The 18,171-nt window shown below is 40.7% G+C and overlaps 1 protein-coding gene across 4 annotated transcripts in view; it reads left to right on the top strand.

The window, feature by feature from the left end:
- Nucleotides 1–18,171, top strand: part of pcca (propionyl-CoA carboxylase subunit alpha) — a 374,025-nt gene that overhangs the window by 347,743 nt on the left and 8,111 nt on the right. For 2 of the 4 annotated variants that reach the window (XM_068034214.1, XM_068034222.1), the window contains one exon: nt 66–206. The exons of 1 other annotated variant lie outside the window; for it this stretch is intronic. In XM_068034214.1, coding sequence (XP_067890315.1) covers nt 66–206 — 141 coding nt within the window. Of the gene's footprint in view, nt 1–65; nt 207–17,617; nt 17,771–18,171 lie in introns of those variants that run through there. One more of the 4 variants, XM_068034215.1, reaches the window with a different exon arrangement.

The following is an 18,171-nucleotide window of genomic DNA, read 5'->3' as shown; positions in this document are numbered from 1 at the left end:
CTTAGCTTGGTCATTTTAATGGAATAACTGATTGAAAAGTTTATATATTTTTTCTTTATTTTTAGTACAAAGTCCAAGTACTGACCAAACTCGCGGCAGAACTGAATAAGTACATGCTTGAGAAAGTGCCAGAGGACACTAGTAACATACTGAGATCACCAATGCCTGGATCAGTTGTCACTATAGATATTGCTCCTGGAGATGAGGTAAGCATCACTACAATATATTTCATTTGTTACACTGACTGTCCTAGATGAATGCTGTTGCTATGCATTTGATGTTGAATTTCGCAGGTCCAAACTATTGTGGTGGGGCTCAGAAACATAAATGTATTGAATTCTACGCCTAGCCAAGTAAAATCCTATGGTCCAGTGGAAAAAAAGTTTTATAATTTGGCCCTTTGCGGTATTTTTTTCCTCTGGACCATAAGATTTTACTTGGCTAAGCTTAGAATTCAATACATTTACATATCTGTGCCCCACCAAAGCAGTTTCTGTTTAGATATTTCACTTTTTTATTCCAAGAAAGAGTCATTGCTCAATCATAGTTATATTTCTTAATAATTTAGCTGATTTATTACACCTTAGGTTAAAACACATCAGCTTGCCTCTTAAACGTGCAAATGTTGTTAGTTGTATATTAATTAGGCGTTTAATTGTATTCAGCTGAGCAATAAATGCTGGCCTAGCCAGTGACACCCACATCCCATGAACGAATAAAAAAAAGATGGTAGGCATTAACTGGGAATTCACTTGTGCTCATAGATACAGGAGCAGACTGAAACTCTGGTGTTTGGGTTTGGTGCTGCATGTTTGTAATATGTGTCTGTTTAAGACCAGTTTCCAGTTCTATACTTCGCTGCCTGGCTGTCTGGACTGTCACAAACATATAAGTTGTTCACAAGTAGGTCTGAGTAACATAAAGAGCAGGTATCTTAGCTTTGAGCAGTTCCATAATTACGATACTTAAGTCTATTAATAGTCCATGTGATTACATTAGGTTTGACGTCGTTGCATGTCGCAATGACCTGAGCCCACAAATTTACAGCAAACAAAGTCTATTTACTCAACAGCGTTTATCTAAACAACGTTTATCTAAACAGCGCCCATCAAACAGTCTATTTAAAAAGAGTCTGTACAAATGACAGCAAACAAAACTCATGATCAAAACTGCAGCAAAATCTCCAGCAAAATGCAGTGAGTGGAGGATAGTTACATAATACAAGTTATGTGTGTAAAATCAACCCCAGTCACTTACAGCTGTGCGGGCTCCAGGCATGATTGACAGGGGAATTACCTAATCATCTCCATTCTGACCGGGAATAGTTGTGTTACCATATACAGTTTATTTCAATCTACTGCTTGTCCCTGCCTCCTCCACTCCCATCATAGGTTGACGTTTCAATTATTAAGCTCCTGGAATTCTTTTCAAAACCACTCCTCTTTGCCACCTCTCCTTTCAAACTCGGATAGCCCTACTATTTTCTGACCATCTCTTCCGTTTTCCCTTTTCTCTCCAAATTCCCTTTCCATCCAGGTCAATGTCCATTTCTCTACTTGCAAAAGCACTCTGGGATGTTCTTTTACATGAGAAGTGCTACATAGAAGTCTGAAAACAATTAAAATGTTACAGTAAGCACAAACACCTTCATCTGAAGGTGGAGCTTATTTAAAGGAGCAAATGGAATTACAATTAAAGCTGGAGTTACCTGGATGAATAGAAACATTAAAATTCGACTTGGAGGCATTAGACAATTCTCGAGCCAATAAAGCAAATGAAAATTAAGTTGAATATGGAGGAGAAGCAAGGGGATTTCAAAAGCTTAGAGGGGGTATGAAGAAAGACTGGTAAAGTAGTAAAGGGAAATAATAAAGGTAAAATGTTAAAGTTGGTTAAACAACTCTTTTTGATATATATTAATGACCTGGACTTGAGTACACAGGACTTAATTTCAAAGTTTGCTGATGACACAAAACTCAGAAATGTAGTAAACAATGGGGCAGGTAGAAACAGACTTCAGGAGGATGTAGGCAGACTGGTAAACTGGGAAAACACATGGGCAGATGAAATTGAATTGCAGAAAACTGTGAGGTGATACATTTTGCTAGGCAGACTGAGGAGAGGCAATATGAAGTAAATGGTATAATTTTACAGAGGGTGCAGGAACCTGGCAGTGTATGCACACAAGTTTTTGAAGGTGGCAGGACAAGTTGAGAAGGCTGTTAAAAAGTATATGGGATGCTTGACTTTATTAACAGAGGAATAGAGTACAAAAGCTAGGAAGTTATGCTAAACTTTTATAAAACACTGGTTAGGCCTCAGCTGGAGTATTGTGTTCATTTCTGGGCACCACACTTTAAAGAAGGATGTCGAGGCCTTGGAGAGAGAATGCCGAAAAGACTTACTAGAATGGTACCAGAGGTGAGGGGCTTCAGTTAGCACTGGAGAAGCTTTTGTTCTTTTTAGAACAGAAAGGGTTAAGAGGAGATTTGTTAGAGGTGTTCAAAATCATGAATGGTTTTGATAAAGTAATTAAGGAGAAAGTGTTTCCAGTGGCAGAAGGATCTGTAACCAGAGGGCACAAATTTAAGGTGATTAGCAAAAGTATTAGAGGCGGCATGAGGAAACTTTTCTTTTTACACAGCAAGTTGTTGTGATCTGCAATGTGCTGCCTGAAGGCATGGTAGAAGCAGATTCAGTAGTAACTTTCAAAGGAGAATTGTACAAATATTTGAAAGTAAAACATTTGCAGGGCTATGGGGAAAGAGCAGGTTAGTGGAACTAATTGGACAGCTCTTTCAAAGAGCCAGCATAGACACAGTGGGCTGAATGGCCTATTTCTGTACTGTTTGACTCGAAGAAAGGATAGGCTGATTAGAGATCAAAAAAGGAATCTACTCATGGAAGATGAGGCATGGCTAAATGAGTATTTTTCTTTAATTTTCAGAGACTACTATGGTAATTAGAATGAAAGAACAGAAAGGTAGGAAGTAGAGCAACTGGAAACGATAACACTAAATGAGGCGGTATTAAAAAAATCAGTGGAACTCAAAGTGGCAAGTTCATTGAGTCCTGATGACCAATATCATAGAAATCAGGGAGTGGGGAAATAGAGACTTTGACCATAATCTTTCAAGCACCCTTGGTTATGGAAGTTGTGTCAAAGAAACAAAAGCTAGTCAATGTAATAACTCTGAGAAGGAAAAAGCAGGTAACGATAGGTCAGTCAGAGAGAATCATGGCAAAAGGAGAAACAAATACTTGCATTTCTTCAGTACCTTTCTCAACCTCAGGGCATTGTAATGTGCTTTACACCCAATTGAAGTTGTGGTTACTATTCTAATGTGGAAATGCGGCAACTAATTTGGACACAGCAAGCTACCATAGGCCGCAATGAGATAATAGCCAGATAATGTTTTCTCGTGATGTTGTTTGAGGGATAAACATCAGCCAGGACACCAGGGAGAACTCCCTGTTCTTCTTCGAAATAGTGCCATAGGATCTTTTATGTCCACCTGAGAGGGCAGATGGGGTCTCGGTTTAGCATTCTCATCTGAAAGACGGCACCTCTGACAGTGCAGTACTGTGGGAATGCTGCACTGGAGTGTCAGCCTTGATTTTTGTGCTCAAGTCTCTGGAGTGGGGCTTGAACCCACAACCTTCTGACTTGGAGAGGGTGCTACGAACTGAACCATTGCTGATAGCAGCAGTGGTAAAAATGGTCTACTAACTTAGCCAGCCAGACACAGGACTACTTTGGAGTTCAGGTGGAAAGTAATAGTTTCTTTTCAGTTATTTTTGTAATGTTAGAAATGAGGGACAAGGACCTCCAGATGTACTGAATGCGGAATATAAGATGTGGCCATCCTGGAGTTATCTACAGGACCAACATCTGCACTAGGTGCAGTTTTTGAGCTTGAGAACCAACTCTCCACACATTACAACATCAGGAGGATGAGGGGTTTCTGGATCACATTGAATTTTACCTCATGAAAGAGACCATTCGGCCCATCGTGCCTCTGCCAGCTCTTTGAAAGAGCTTTCCAATTAGTCCCACTCCCTTGCTCTTTCCCCGTAGCCCTGCAAATTTTTCCTTTGAAAGTATTTATCCAATTCCCCTCTTGAAAGTTACAGTTGAATGTCCTTGCAGGCAGTGTATTCCAGAGGACATGATCCAGGGGTCGCATATGATCAGGCAGATAGTTGACTAAGAGAGGACTGGGTGAAACAGGAAGAGACAGGAGGTTACAGGAATCCTGAAGCTCCCTGGATCTGCCCAGTAGCTATGTTGCACTGATGAGTTACGAGGAGAACAACAATGACTTGACGGAAGATGGTCAAGATCAGTAATGTTGTTGTGGTGAAAGACGTTAGCCAAGGATTGGAGGGGAAGCTTCCAAAGGCGAAGGCTACAGGTAAACATAGTAGGAGACCCCATAGCCAGTTAGCCTGCTTCACAGCCAGGTCTGCGAGTTCTGGGGCAGGAAGAGGTTGTTCAAACAGGACCGATGCAGCTGTTCCATACTGCCACCATTATACCGAAGGCCAAAGGAGGAATTTAGCTGCAAAGCTTACAAGAGGCGGAAGTGTATTATTAGCAAGACTGTTTATAGAATTTGAACTGATGTCCGCAGTATATTACAGCCAGGCCTTCAACCCTATCCAGCTCTGGGGACAAAAACTACAGACTCCAACAATAATTCCCTTTTCTCTTTTGCTGCCTAGCTAAAGGCCGCATAGTTTAATTGAGCACTTTTATTTTGCGTAATGATTGCTGAGAAAATGCTGCTGTCGTAATACCCGAATTGTTTGGATTAACTGAGGGTGAATAAAAGTCTGGTGTAGGGGGTGAGAGGGTGGGGGTGATGAAACACCAAATTACAATCCCAGCAAATAACCTTGCCTGTGAAATAAGAGGAAGAGATGAAAGGGAATGCATTAATGCCACTTTTCAAGCTGCACCAGGTGATGCAGTACCAGCCTGTATTTCCAAAGCAATGGTGTTGTGTTTTCACTGCTCGCTCATGTTGTGATGTGGGGCTGAGCAGAGCTCCATACATGGCTATTTGGACACGTGTGGAGAAAGCCGCCCATAAGACTCTCCAGACTTATTTTAAAACGAATGAAAAGAGCTGACAAGACAATCAGCCTTACAATTCTGCTACAGTGAGCCACCAGCATATTTTTTAAACTTTAAAAGCTCGACCTGTTTTTTTAAAGGGAGCTTCTATACTTTAATCAGTGCCTGACTACCACATTATGAATCTGTCTCTTCCTGGGAATGTCACTGCACCAACCTGACCTTGTCCAAGAGGGCAATGCAGCAAGACCAAAATTACAACATTTGAACAGCGCATTTAGTGTTATACAAGAGTACAATGCTTTGAGAAGGCTTTGGGTTTAAGAAGTGGACTTTAAAGCTGCATAGAGTTACTACAGGCTTGAGGTGAAATATGAAATCAGAAATACAGGTATCATGGCTGACATCCAATGTTATGTACACACTGGCCAGTTGCCTGAATGTGGTGGTTCTATAGTTTTGACAATTCAGTAGCATTCAAGTTCCACTCAGCATTCAGTTATGACAGATTGTGTGTTGTTTTGGAAGCACGATTAACAGGATTTTCTTTGTAGACTGTTGTTGTAAAGAATTTACACTGGCAATTATGAGCACAGCAATTATCTGAGGAAGTAATTATTTTGTGTGGTTCTTAAGTGAAATTTAATATTTGCAGTAGGATCTTATGGCAAAAAGTTAATGTAAACTTAACTTTTGTGTGGGTGTAGAGCAAAGCAGTTTCGAAAATGCAACATTGTCTAATTATAAAACAGTGATTAGAACTGAACCTTAGACAGAAAACCTACAGTGGAGTGAAGTTAAAAAAAATCTCCTTTGTATTAGGGACAAATGTACAAGAACTGAGGCTAAAATAAAATGTTGGATTGGTCACAGTGCCTATCTCTGTTGCACAAACATAACTGGAAGAACATTAACGCCTGTGAATGCTTTGACAAGGAAAATGCTATTTGCATGATTTGTAGTTCCCTTAGTACACAACCCAATTTAACTTCAATTTTGAGGAAACGGCGAAATCTCTGGGATACCTTTTGTGTGCAAAGTGAGGTGAGCAGAAGAACACAAGATGTGTGAAGCAAAATTTAGCATTCCACAAGGACTAGGCTGGGAGTGAGGCCAAGTTGATAAAGGATGTGCTCCTCTTCTTCCTGCAGCTGTTTTTTTTTGCTGGAAGCTTTGAGCAGTGAACATAATCTGTGCTGTCGTGACCTGCGCTTATTGCCCGTGTTAATTACGCAGCTTTAATTACAAAAACACACTGGTGATGTTGAAAAGGATTTAGTTAATTCCTTCCTTTTTAGCATCAACCTCTTGAATTACGATTGAGCCTCAAGTCAGTGCCAGCTATCTGCATTAAAGTAAGTGGTGGGGACAACTATCTCCGATTACTCATTGTGCTTGTCCATCAGAGGAACCTATTTCACACTGTACAGCTGCTTAGCTCTGGGTGAATAGGGGGCTGCTACTCTATAATAAATGTTCTGTCTTCTTGCATTTTATCATTTTCTTTGGGAAGTGAGTAGGCGTTTGTGGGGATGGGGGCGGGGGAAGGGAGGGAGTCTTTCCATTTGGTAAGGCATTTCAGTGTAGTATAGTTGAATATTTCTTTTTTTTAAAAAAAGCTGAATGGTCATGTGAAAAGTCTCCAGGGCAGAAGGCAGGAAATATGACACTGTAGTAAACCAACCTGCTTTAAATAATGGACTTGCTTCAGTTAAATTGAATGCGTAATAGCCATACATATAGCATTCCACTGGAACAATCACATCTAGGAACATGATAACAGGAGTAGGCCATTCAGCCCTTCAAACCTATTCCGTCATCTAATTATCTTTCAGCCTTGAATCCACAATCCTTAATACCATTGTCTAACAAAAAACTGACAGTGTGTTGGGTCAGGATGTTTCTGCACATTAATTTCACTATTATAAATGTTGTTGTTTTAATCGTGATCACTTTGTTAGGAAACAACTTTATGGTTCCCAGGTCCTGCTGGAATTTGTTTAGTTTTCCTGCTGTAGTCTGTGGCTACATAATATTTATTTAAATTTCCTATATATTTATAAGCTGGGAGTGTATCGCAGAAAGCATATCTTATTGTCTGAACTAAATGATTGTGCAAGGCAGCACACACTAATAAAACCGCATTCAGCCGCACTATTTTCTGTTCAAATGCTTATGTGTTGTGCGCTTGTCCTGCATTGTGGTGCAGGGAGTAGTTAAATTGGGCCAGACCATCTCAGAATGTTGTTACCGCTCTTTACCTGTGTTTTCTAAATCTGGAATATAATTTGGAATATAATCAGCGTCTCTTCCATCACCACTGCAGATTAGGAATTTCATTGTAATGGAAGCAGAGCTTACCCATGCTCCTTAGCACAAGTGAAACCAGTCTATATCATGAGCTACAAACGCCAAAACTGCAGATGCTGGAAATCTGAAGGAAAAAAAACAGAAAATGCTCAGCAGATCTGGCAGCATCTCTGGAGAGAGAGACAATTTCAGGTCAATGACCTTCAGTTTGTTCCTGTGTCATTAGCTGTGATGAAAATGGAGCAAGTCTAATTCATGTGAAGGAGTATGGGTGAACTAACTACCTCAACTAACATGAAACGTGATGGTTTTCATACTGCTTAACACTTTCATTTGGAAAATGGTTTGAACCACTGCAAAGTAAGAAAGCGTGAAGCAAGAAAAAGCCACTCAAACCCTCAAGTTGCTTCCTTCTAAAGACATTGGCCCAGGTCTTGCTGGAGTATATTAATAATATAGTTGAGGGAACTAAATGTAATATATCCAGGTTTGCAGATGACACAAAGCTGGGTGGGAGTGTGAGCTGTGAGGAGGATGCAGAGAAGCTCCAGTGTGATTTGGACAGGTTGAGTGGGTGGGCAAATACATGGCAGATGCAATATAATGTGGATAAATGTGAGGTTAGCCACTTTGGTGGCAAAAACAGAAAGGCAGATTATTATCTGAACGGCGATAGATTGGGAAAGGGGGAGGTGCAACGAGACCTGGATGTCCTTGTGCACCAGTCGCTGAAAGAAAGCATGCAGGTGCAGCAGGCAGTTAAGAAGGCAAATGGTATGTTGGTCTTCATAGTGAGAGGATTCGAGTACAGGAGCAAGGATGTCTTGCTGTAATTGTACAAGGCCTTGGTAAGACCACATCTGGAGTATTGTGTGCAGTTTTGGTCTCCTTATCTGAGGAAGGATGTTCTTGCTATGGAGGGAGTGCAGCGAAGGTTCACCAGACTGATTCCTGGGATGGCAGGACTGACGTATGAAGAGGGATTGGGTCGATTAGACTTGTATTGGTTAGAGTTTAGAAGAATGAGAGGGGATCTCATAGAAACCTACAAAATTCTAACGGGACTGGACAGACTAGATGCAGGAAGTATGTTCCCGAATGCAGGGGAGCCCAGGACCTGGGGTCACAGCCTAAGGATAAGGGGTAAGCCATTTAGGACTGAGATGAGGAGAGATTTCTTGACCCAGAGGGTGGTGAACCTGTGGAATTCTCTACCACGGAAAGAAGTTGAGGCCAAATCATTAAATATATTCAAGAAAGAATTAGATATACTTCTTAGGGCTAAAGGGATCAAGGGATATCGGGAGAAATCGGGAACAGGGTACTGAGTTTGGATGATCAGCCATGATCGTATTGAATGGCGATGCAGGCTCGAAGGATCAAGTGGCCTACTCCTGCACCTATTTTTCTAGGTTTCTATCTTGCATTAGTTACACTTTTCCCTCACCCTTCAGCTCAAAAAAAATTTGCCCTCTAGCTTGCGAGGAGTATGAGCTGATAAAGGTATGGCAAGAGGCAACCGGACATCTGGGACCTCAGTGAACGATGGGACCAACAGTCTATCTCCTTAACCAATGAGATTTAAGAATTGAGAAAGAAACAGAGGAACAATGGAGGTGGAAATTGGGTGAATTAGAGTCAACTCAGGTAGAGGAAAAGAGAGTGAAAGAAAGATTAAATTAAGGGAGAGAGAGACGAGATAAAGGAAAAGTAAGAATAAAATGTAAAAAATTAAAGATTTGTCATTTATAAAATCTGTAACAACAATTACTACCCACAGGAAGGATTAAGATACCACAGTTTAAATTGTTTCCATTCTGGGTCAGAGATTGATTGCCATTGCATTAATAAATGTCACATTAAAAATGTTCTTACACTGTTAATTACCAGCCCTAACTTGCTGTGGTGGGTTTATTGGGCAATTAATGTGCAAATCTAGCAAGTTCTTAAAAGTAACGAGGAGATTAAGGGGGTGATGCCATTTGTGTGAAGCTAGCAGCAAGATCTGGAGAGTCAGATGTTTTACCATATCTTCTCATCCCCTGAAGTTGTTGGACAGTTTACGCATTAATAATGATGTACGCCGTTAACGCAACATTATTGTTCCAGCAAGATCTGGCCCTATATTTATTCTGCTGAATGTCCTCTTTCTGTTCCTGTATTCTCATATACTTATTTAAAGTCTGAGAAAAGCTTTTTTCCCTTCAAATGGACTTAAGAAAGCTCAACAAAAATCTCAGAAAGACTATTTTGATAGCATTAATATGTACTTGGGATGACCAAATGCTGCTTGGCCCATTTGCACTTTCCCCATTCACCCCATGTCCCTACCTTTGCTGCTCTATCCTCCCTCTCCCACCTTCTGGAATAGACACAAGAGAAACAGACTGGTTGCTAATTCAGGAAAAGTTTGTCAAATATTCCTCTCAGAAGAAATTAGACAAGCCACAGAAGTCCCTAACCTGACCCAAAATCTTATCCTCCTCCTCTTGGCTTTCCAAAAATGCATCAAACACCTTTTTGAAGGCCTGCAAGCGCTCACTACCACCTCTGAAAGCTGTTCCACAGGTCAATCACACTATTGAGAAAAAGAAAACTTCCGTACATCCTATCAACAGCACCTTCCAAACACGCGACTTCTAACGGGCAGCAGACACAGGGGAACATGGCCACCTGCAAGTTCCCCTCCAAGTCACACCCCATCTTGACTTAGAAATATATCTCCGTTCCTTCTCTGTCGTGGCTCAAAAACCTGGAACTCCCTTCCTAATAGCACCGTGGGTGTACCTGCACCACATGGACTGCAGCAGTTCAAGAAGGCAGCTCACCACCACCTTCTCAAGGGCGATTAGAGATGGGCAATAACTGCTGGCCTGGCCAGTGACGCTCACATCCTGCGAATGAATATTTAAAAAAATCTAACTGGGTCATCTAGTTCTAAATAGAAGAATGTTTTCTAATGGCTATTCTAGTAATTAGAAAATCGATGGACATAAAAGAGACTGTGTTCCACCCAGCCTGTAATATCTTGGGAGAATCGAGAAGCCAGATAAAAATTCACCCCAATTGGGGGAGTAAATCTGAAAAATCTCTCTCCGACCCCCTTGAGAAAAAGAAACTTGCATTTCTATAGCACCTTTCACCACCTCAGGATGCCCCAAAGCTCTTTACAGCCACTTAAATACTTTTGTAGGTATTGTCACTGTTGTAGTCTGGGACACATTAGGCAATCTAGGAGACAGCTCTAACCCTGATTACCATTAACAAAGGAATGAGGTCATCGCCGCCTCAGCCAGAAACAACTTGAAGCAATTCTATGAATCAAAACTTATGACACAAGTCAGCAATGTTGGATCTGTCTTTACTGTTTCAATATTTTCCAATGGGTTTCTTTCTTTAAAAAAAAAATCACAGATCTGTAACTCTAAAGCGTGGTTAAGACCGTTAGAGGCAGGAGTAAAGCACATATTTGCTCTTGCTGGCTGACTTGCAAGTAGAATTTGAAGGGGTTGGAAAGAAGCTTTGTACTTGGACTTGTCAAGTAGAAAGGCCCAGAATTTGGTGGAGCGGGGCATCTCACAGTGAGCAGCGTGAGTTTGATTTTATTCCTCACCCTTCAGCTCCCATTTCATTTACACCTTCAAATTACTGGAAGAGCAGGCCAGCAGCACAGCATCTGGGATCTTGGTAAAGGATGGGGACCAACTTTCTGCGGCGAGTTTAATCTGTCTTTACAGCACAAATACAGCAACTTCTTGAAACTCACGGGGAGGTTGAGGACGAGCTGCCGTTTTCAACAGGCTAACGACGGAGCAGAGCAAATCATCCAATAACCTGTGGTGATTCGGAACTCATGGGGAAATCTCTTCCTCGCCACAAATGTTTGGTTTTTTTTACACGCTAACCATTATTTTTCAGCAAATTCTGAGCCGATTTGATGTTATTGTTGGGGTCAGCTGTGGCTCAGTGTCTGAGTCAAAAGGTTGTGGGTTCAAGTCCCCCCTCCAGAACTTGAGAACAAAATCTAGGCTGACACTCCAATGCACTACTGATGGAGTGCTACACTGTCAGAGGTGCCGTCTTTCAGATGCAATGTTAAACCGAGGCTCTGTCTGCCCTCTCAGGTGGACTTAAACGATCACGGCATTATTTTGAAGAGGGACAGGGGAGTTCTCCCTAGTGTCCTGGCCGATATTTATTCCTCAACCAATATCACAAAATAAACAGATTTTCTGTTCCTTATCACATTACTGTTTCTGAAATCTTGCTGCCATGTTTCCCACATTACAACAGCGATTACACTTCAAAGGTATTTCATTGGCTCTAAAGCATTTTGGGATGTCTGAAAGGTGCTATATAAATGCAATTTTTTTTTGATAGATCTGCTAAATGGGTGCTTATTGCTTCTTGCCCACAATCCGAATTCATGCCTATTGTGTTTCAGTCAGTAGACCTAGCATTCTTTCTGATCGTTAGAATAAAGTTATATCCATTTGGAAAATAGATATGATCTGACTCATAGTTCTGCACCATAATTGTGTGAAATAAATGGAAGCTATGTTAATCATTCCGAGGAAACCCAGTTTAACATATTTAGTAAATTGATTTTAATTCAGACCTATATACAACAAAACTTGCATTGATATGGAAGCAAAATACTGCAGATGCTGGAAATTTGAAATAAAAACAAGAAATGCTGGAAATACTCAGTAGGTCTGGCAGCATCTCTGGAGAGAGAAGCAGAGTTAACATTTCAGGTCAGTGACCCTTCTTCAGAACTGGCAAATATTAGAAATGTGAAAGGTTATAAGCAAGTAAAGCGGGGGTGGGGCAAGAGATAACAAACGAGAAGGTGTTGATAGGACAAGGTCACAGAGAATAACTGACCAGAAGGTCATGGAACAAAGGCAAACGGTATGTTAACGGTGTGCTGAAAGACAAAGCATTAGTACAGAGAGGGTGTTAATTGACAGAAAATTGAACAGCCTGGCCCCAAGCACAAACATGATAAAAAACAGTGGGCAAAGTGGAAACAAACTAAAATAAAATAAACACATAAAAAAGAAAAAAGGACTAAAAATAAGAAGGGGGCCCACCACGCTCTGAAACGATTGAACCCAGTGTTCAGTCTGGCAGGCTGTAGTGTGCCTAATCGGTCAATGAGATGCTGTTCCTCGAGCTTGTGTTGATGTTCACTGGAACTAAGCTCGAGGAACAGCATCTCATTTACCGATTAGGCACACTACAGCCTGCCGGACTGAACACTGAGTTCAGTAATTTCAGTACATGACGGGCCCCCCTTTTTATTTTTAGTTCTTTTTGCTTGTTTGTGTGTTTATTTTATTTTAGTTTGTTTAGTTTGCTTCTACTGTGCCTACCCTCTTTTTTTCATGTTTGTGCTTGGGGCCAGACTATTCAGTTTTCTGTCAATTAACACCCTCTCTGTACTAACGCTTTGTCTTTCACCACACCATTAACATACTGTTTGTCTTTGCTCCATGACCTTCTGGTCAGTTATTCTCTGTGACCTTGTCCTATCAACACCTCTTTTGTTATCTCTTGCCCCACTCCGGCTTTACTTGCTTAAAGCCTATTACATTTCTAGCCTCTGCCAGTTCTGAAGAAGGGTCACTGACCTGAAACGTTAACTCTGCTTCTCTCTCCACAGATGCTGCCAGACCTGTTGAGTATTTCCAGCATTTCTTGTTTTTATTGTATTTATATAGTCCCTTTAATGTAGTAAAAGGTCTCAAGGCGCTTCACAGGAGCTATTAGCAAACAAAATTTAACACCGAGCCACCTAAGGATATATTATGACATATGGCCAAAAGCTTGGTCAAAGAGGTAGGTTTTAAAGAGCATCTTAAAGGAGGAGAGAGAGAGGTTTAGGGAGGGAATCCCAGAGCTTAGGGCCCAGGCAGCTGAAGACACAGCTGTCAGTGGTGAAGGGATTAAAAATTGGGAATGCTCAAGAGAGAAGAGTTAGAACAAAGATCTTAGAGGGTTGTAGGGCTGCAGGAAGTTACAGAGATAGGGAGGAGCGAGGCCGTGGAGGGATTTTATTAGTGAAGGGGTTAAATCTGTCTCTGCTCATTCAAATATAGTTGAGGGATTGGGAATTTAAACCTTTTCCAATTCATTAAAATACACTGATATTCCGCATATAGCCATGTTTCAGTCAATTATCTTACATTTGGATCATTGGCAACTGAAAACTCTCCAAAACAGGTCAGAGTTCAGATTGCAGAGGAAGGTCCAGATCATTTGTTGGTCACTGGCCAGAAAGAGGCGATTTTAGAACACATTCAGAATGAGTAGAATTAAATACTGCACTCCTTTACAGCACAACTGTGAAATCTACACTGAGATTCTCTGTGTTATTCTGAGCAATATGAAAATGGCATGATTATCAGACTGAGTTTCTTAGTCTTGCTACTGCTTGTGTAGTGAGGCAGCTTCCCTCTGTGTCCTTTGTATTGATTTCTGGTCTGAATCAGTCTACTTAATGCTCTTTGTGGGTACCTGAAATAAACCAGATTGCGAAATAATGGAACTGCAACCCAGGCCACATCAAAGTTTATGGTAGATAGGACAGTAAAATTGAACTGGAGGTGGGAGGCTGGGTACAAAACAGATGGAATTGTGCTTGTCCATTATGTGACATACCTGATATTCAATTCTCATATGGCCAGCGGAATCTGGAGCTGCCAACCCTTCAGGATTACCCAGGGATCTCCAGGATACTGGAGCAAACTCAGGAGAAAAATCGTACGAGCAATAAAAAATTGCTTTTTTTTAAACTTTCTTTTTAACACTTTTATTGACTAGTTATAAAAAATATTGGACATGGCAAAAAGAGGCTGTTAATCAGGTAATGAAGAGTCTGTTTGCTCTCCGATTGGCTGTGGGAGGCGGGGTGCTGCGATGATGGATGCATCAGGTGACCAATGGTGGGGGTGTGGGGGAGGGGCAGCAGGCGATCATACAGGAATACGTCCAACTAGAGACAAGAATTGGCGACCCCAATGGACCTGAATATCAAGCAGGGCCCATAATGGGTGCACATGACAGTCAGCCTGTTTTGCACCTCCACTTGCCCTGTCCATTTTCACCTTATCTGACCTCTAGTTCGATGAAGTGAGGTTCAAACTGATCCTCCATGCAATATTTAGAAACTATCAAATATCACGTTTGTAAAAAAAAAAGCATAAATTCACAAGCCTGTTATTGTAGCAAGATTCCCTGGCTTCCACTGTGAACAGCTCTATGTTTGATCAGTGTCTTGGTACCGCCAGTTATAAACTCTAATTTTGAACAGGAAATGATCTGCTTTATCAAATTAGAGTCACAAGGATTTATAACTTGCATGTTTTAATGATAAATTGTTTCTTCTTACCATTGTTTACAAGACCTTGATTTCAAACTCCTCTGTAGCCTCAGCCCTCCCTATCTCTCTTACCTCCTCCAACCCCAAAGCCTTTGAAATCTCTGCACTCCTCCAATTCTGGTCTCTTGCACATCCCCAGTTTTCATCACACCCCCAATTTTCATCTCTTCACTATTGGTGGCTGTGCTTTCAGCTGCTTAAGGCCCAAGCTCTGTAATTCTTTTCGTAAACCTCTCCACGTCTCTCTCCTCCTTTAAGACAGTCCTCAAAACCTACCTCTTTGATCCAAGTTTTTGGTGACCTACTATAATCTCTTCATGCGGTCCGTGTCAAAGTTTGTTTGAAAATGGTTCCTGTGAAGTGCCTTGGGATGTTTTACCACATTGAAGTTGCTATATAAATGCAAGATGTTGCTTACTTCCTTCTGCACCTCAACCTAGAGAAAGTAAAAGTAGAAAACTTTTTTTTTCCAAAAGTGACCAAATAGGGGCCTATTAAAGGGGCCATAATGGTAGGCAAAGAAAGAAAATAGAGAAGGGGAACAGTTAAGGAAATTGAACAAAGTCCATTGGGATAAAAATATTTAACAATAAGGGAGAAGTACAAAATAATCAAATGAAAACTGCTTGAAGGAAGAGGAAAATGTTTGGCAACAAATTAAAAGATACAAGCAAAGAAGACCTGTAAACTTGTGCAAACAAATTAAGCTATGGACCAGAATAGGCAAGAGACTGATCCTCTGACATAAAAATGTATTTTTAATTGCAATTTGTCACTTTCTTTCCTGATCAGGCTTTCAAAAACTCAGAATAAAAGTTAAGTTGCAATAATTAATATAGGTAGAAGTCCAGTCTCAGTTTAAGTATACGTTTCCCCCACCCCGCGGGAAAACTACTGGCATTTTAAACCTTACTCACATCCCTGACTTAAGAAATTTCTGGAAATGGTTGAAAGGATCTGATTCCTTGAAGTAAAATAATTTTTGTGCTGATCCCCTTGTTTGTGTTGTGCTATGCTAGAACAGAGGGTGATATCGTAATTGAACCTCTATGACCCTCTTTGTGCCTTCTGTCACATTTGGCAGACAAATACAGGGCATGACAGAACAAAGGGGAGATGTGACATTACCAAACCTTCTCTGATGGACTTTATACTTAATAAAAAATCTGCAGGAAGTTATGGGGCTTTCTACTTCATTGGTATAATTTGCTTTTTGAAAGAAACACTTTTTTTTTTAAACAACCAAAGTTCTGTAGTGTTGTACTGCTCTGTACAACAGATGCTCTGCATTAATTGGCCTGTGTAGATCTGACCCCGACTGTGGATTTTAGCTGAGAGTTTCATAAGCTTATTTATTACTGCATATTACCTGGCATGCATGATATGGGCATGCAAGCAAAAGTATTTCGTGCTCTGCAGTTTCTAATGTCATGTGGGTTTAAAAACCTGTGTTTCTTTGGTAATGTTAAGCAGCAGGTAAACTCTAAATACCATCCATCAGGAGGTAATTTTTAAATCCAGATACACAAATGACTGATGAACCTGTCTCTTGTATGAATGTTTAGCACCATGGAAAGCCATATGTCACTGGCACCATTTCCAATGCAGTCCTTTCATTTCTGGAGGAGCTGCAAAAAAAAAAAGAAATCGGATCTAAACCTCTTGCTTTCCGTTTCATTTTTAGCTTAATTAAAACAAAACTACTGCTGAAAGAGTACAATTTAAAAAAGAAATCAATTTTGTAACCGCCCCTTATGAATATTAAATGGCATTGTAATTTTTCTCAAACAGATACATAGTAAATGCTTGTTGGGAGGGGGGACACTAATGTATTTTTCCATCTGTTCAAAACCGATCACAGCCCATGCTAGCACGCTCTTCCTCATGTGGGAAAACCACAGCTGTTACTGTACGCCACATCCACTAAATGTATTATCCTCATTTCACATTACTAAAGGATCAGAACCAAAATCGTGGTATTCCATGCCATGGATGGTCACGCTTTGTCTCTTTAGTTTATAACTTTTCCTGGCATCTGTGCGCAGTAAAGTGGCAGTAATAATGTCAATGTGGCCAAAAATAGCCTGTATCAATATTCATTTTTTATTATTACTTTGGGAGATTGTCTGAAGTTCGTGGAACTCCTTTCCCTGCCATTTTGTTAGTTGCATGTCAGCGTAATGCATTGTAAACCTATGCGCCAAAATACAAAGCCTTTAAGTGGACTGTTCATTTTTTGTTGTTGCTAGTTTTGCATCCAGTGCTTTCTGCTAACAACATTTGCCCAAGTGTGACTTTGGCAACTTGTTCTGTAGGAGGGTGTATTCATGGGAATAATTAAAGGGCATTTGGCAGCTCCTCCCTGGAAAATGTAGCAGATGTCTTAAAGAATGGACTTTAGCATCTTCTTGGACCATCTCACACTATGTTCTTACACCAGGCAACCCTCAGAATGAACTTACACAAGCTAAAGAGTTTGAATCAGTTTGCCTACATATTGTGTTGTCCCCAAAGTTTTAAGATCGAAGTCTCTAGAGAGGAACCACTCTGTGAAAATAAATGGGCCTTGATGATTTCCATATCATTTATAACTTTCCTTAATTGCACAGGGAAGACGTGCCAGTAAACCTGGAAAATTGGCAGCTTCTTTCCATTATAGTAATGTTGCAGGCCTTGGCAAGCAGCTGGCCTTATTTCCCATCACTCACAATTAATCATCAGTCGAAGATGTCTGAAAGTCTGAAAAACGTGGCAATGCTATGTGACATTCAAAAGCTCCTAAAACGCCAAGCTCTGTGGAGTAAATCGAAAGGGTTTATTTATTCTTTTTCTCCTTGCAGCAAATTCATTCTGGTCCAGGGCAGACCGCAGCCTAATGAGTTGCCAGTTTGATAATCTGATGCGAATGTGAACCTTGACCTCGTGTCAGAAAGGAGAGGGCGCTGTAAGCTGAATGAAAGATATGTGTTTCCAATCAACAAAACTCTACATCAATTAGAGACAGAAAGGGAAGTCCATCAGCAGTGATTGGGTTTATCAGAAAGACTTCTAGGACTTGTGACCATTTTGTAAGCGTAACACTGAAGTGATCTTGTCATAATCATTAAGTCTTCAGCTGAATTATGAAATTGTTTTTGAGATGTGCCCTAAATACAAAGCACTGTTAATGTTCTAATGATATGTGCTACAGTGCCTGTTCTTTTCTCATTAAAGGTTTTGATAGGGTAGATAGAGAGAAACTATTTCCTCTGGTGGGGGGAGTCCAGAATAAGGGGACAGAATCTAAAAATTAGAACCAGGCCGTTCAGGGGTGATGTCAGGAAGCACTTCTTCACACAAAGGCTAGTGGAAACCTAGAACTTTCTCCCCTAAAATCCTGTTGAAGCTGAGGGTC

The sequence above is a fragment of the Heterodontus francisci genome, chromosome 6 (assembly GCF_036365525.1).
Source record: "Heterodontus francisci isolate sHetFra1 chromosome 6, sHetFra1.hap1, whole genome shotgun sequence".
Lineage (NCBI taxonomy): Eukaryota > Metazoa > Chordata > Chondrichthyes > Heterodontiformes > Heterodontidae > Heterodontus > Heterodontus francisci.
This window is presented reverse-complemented; position numbering and strand designations above follow the sequence as displayed.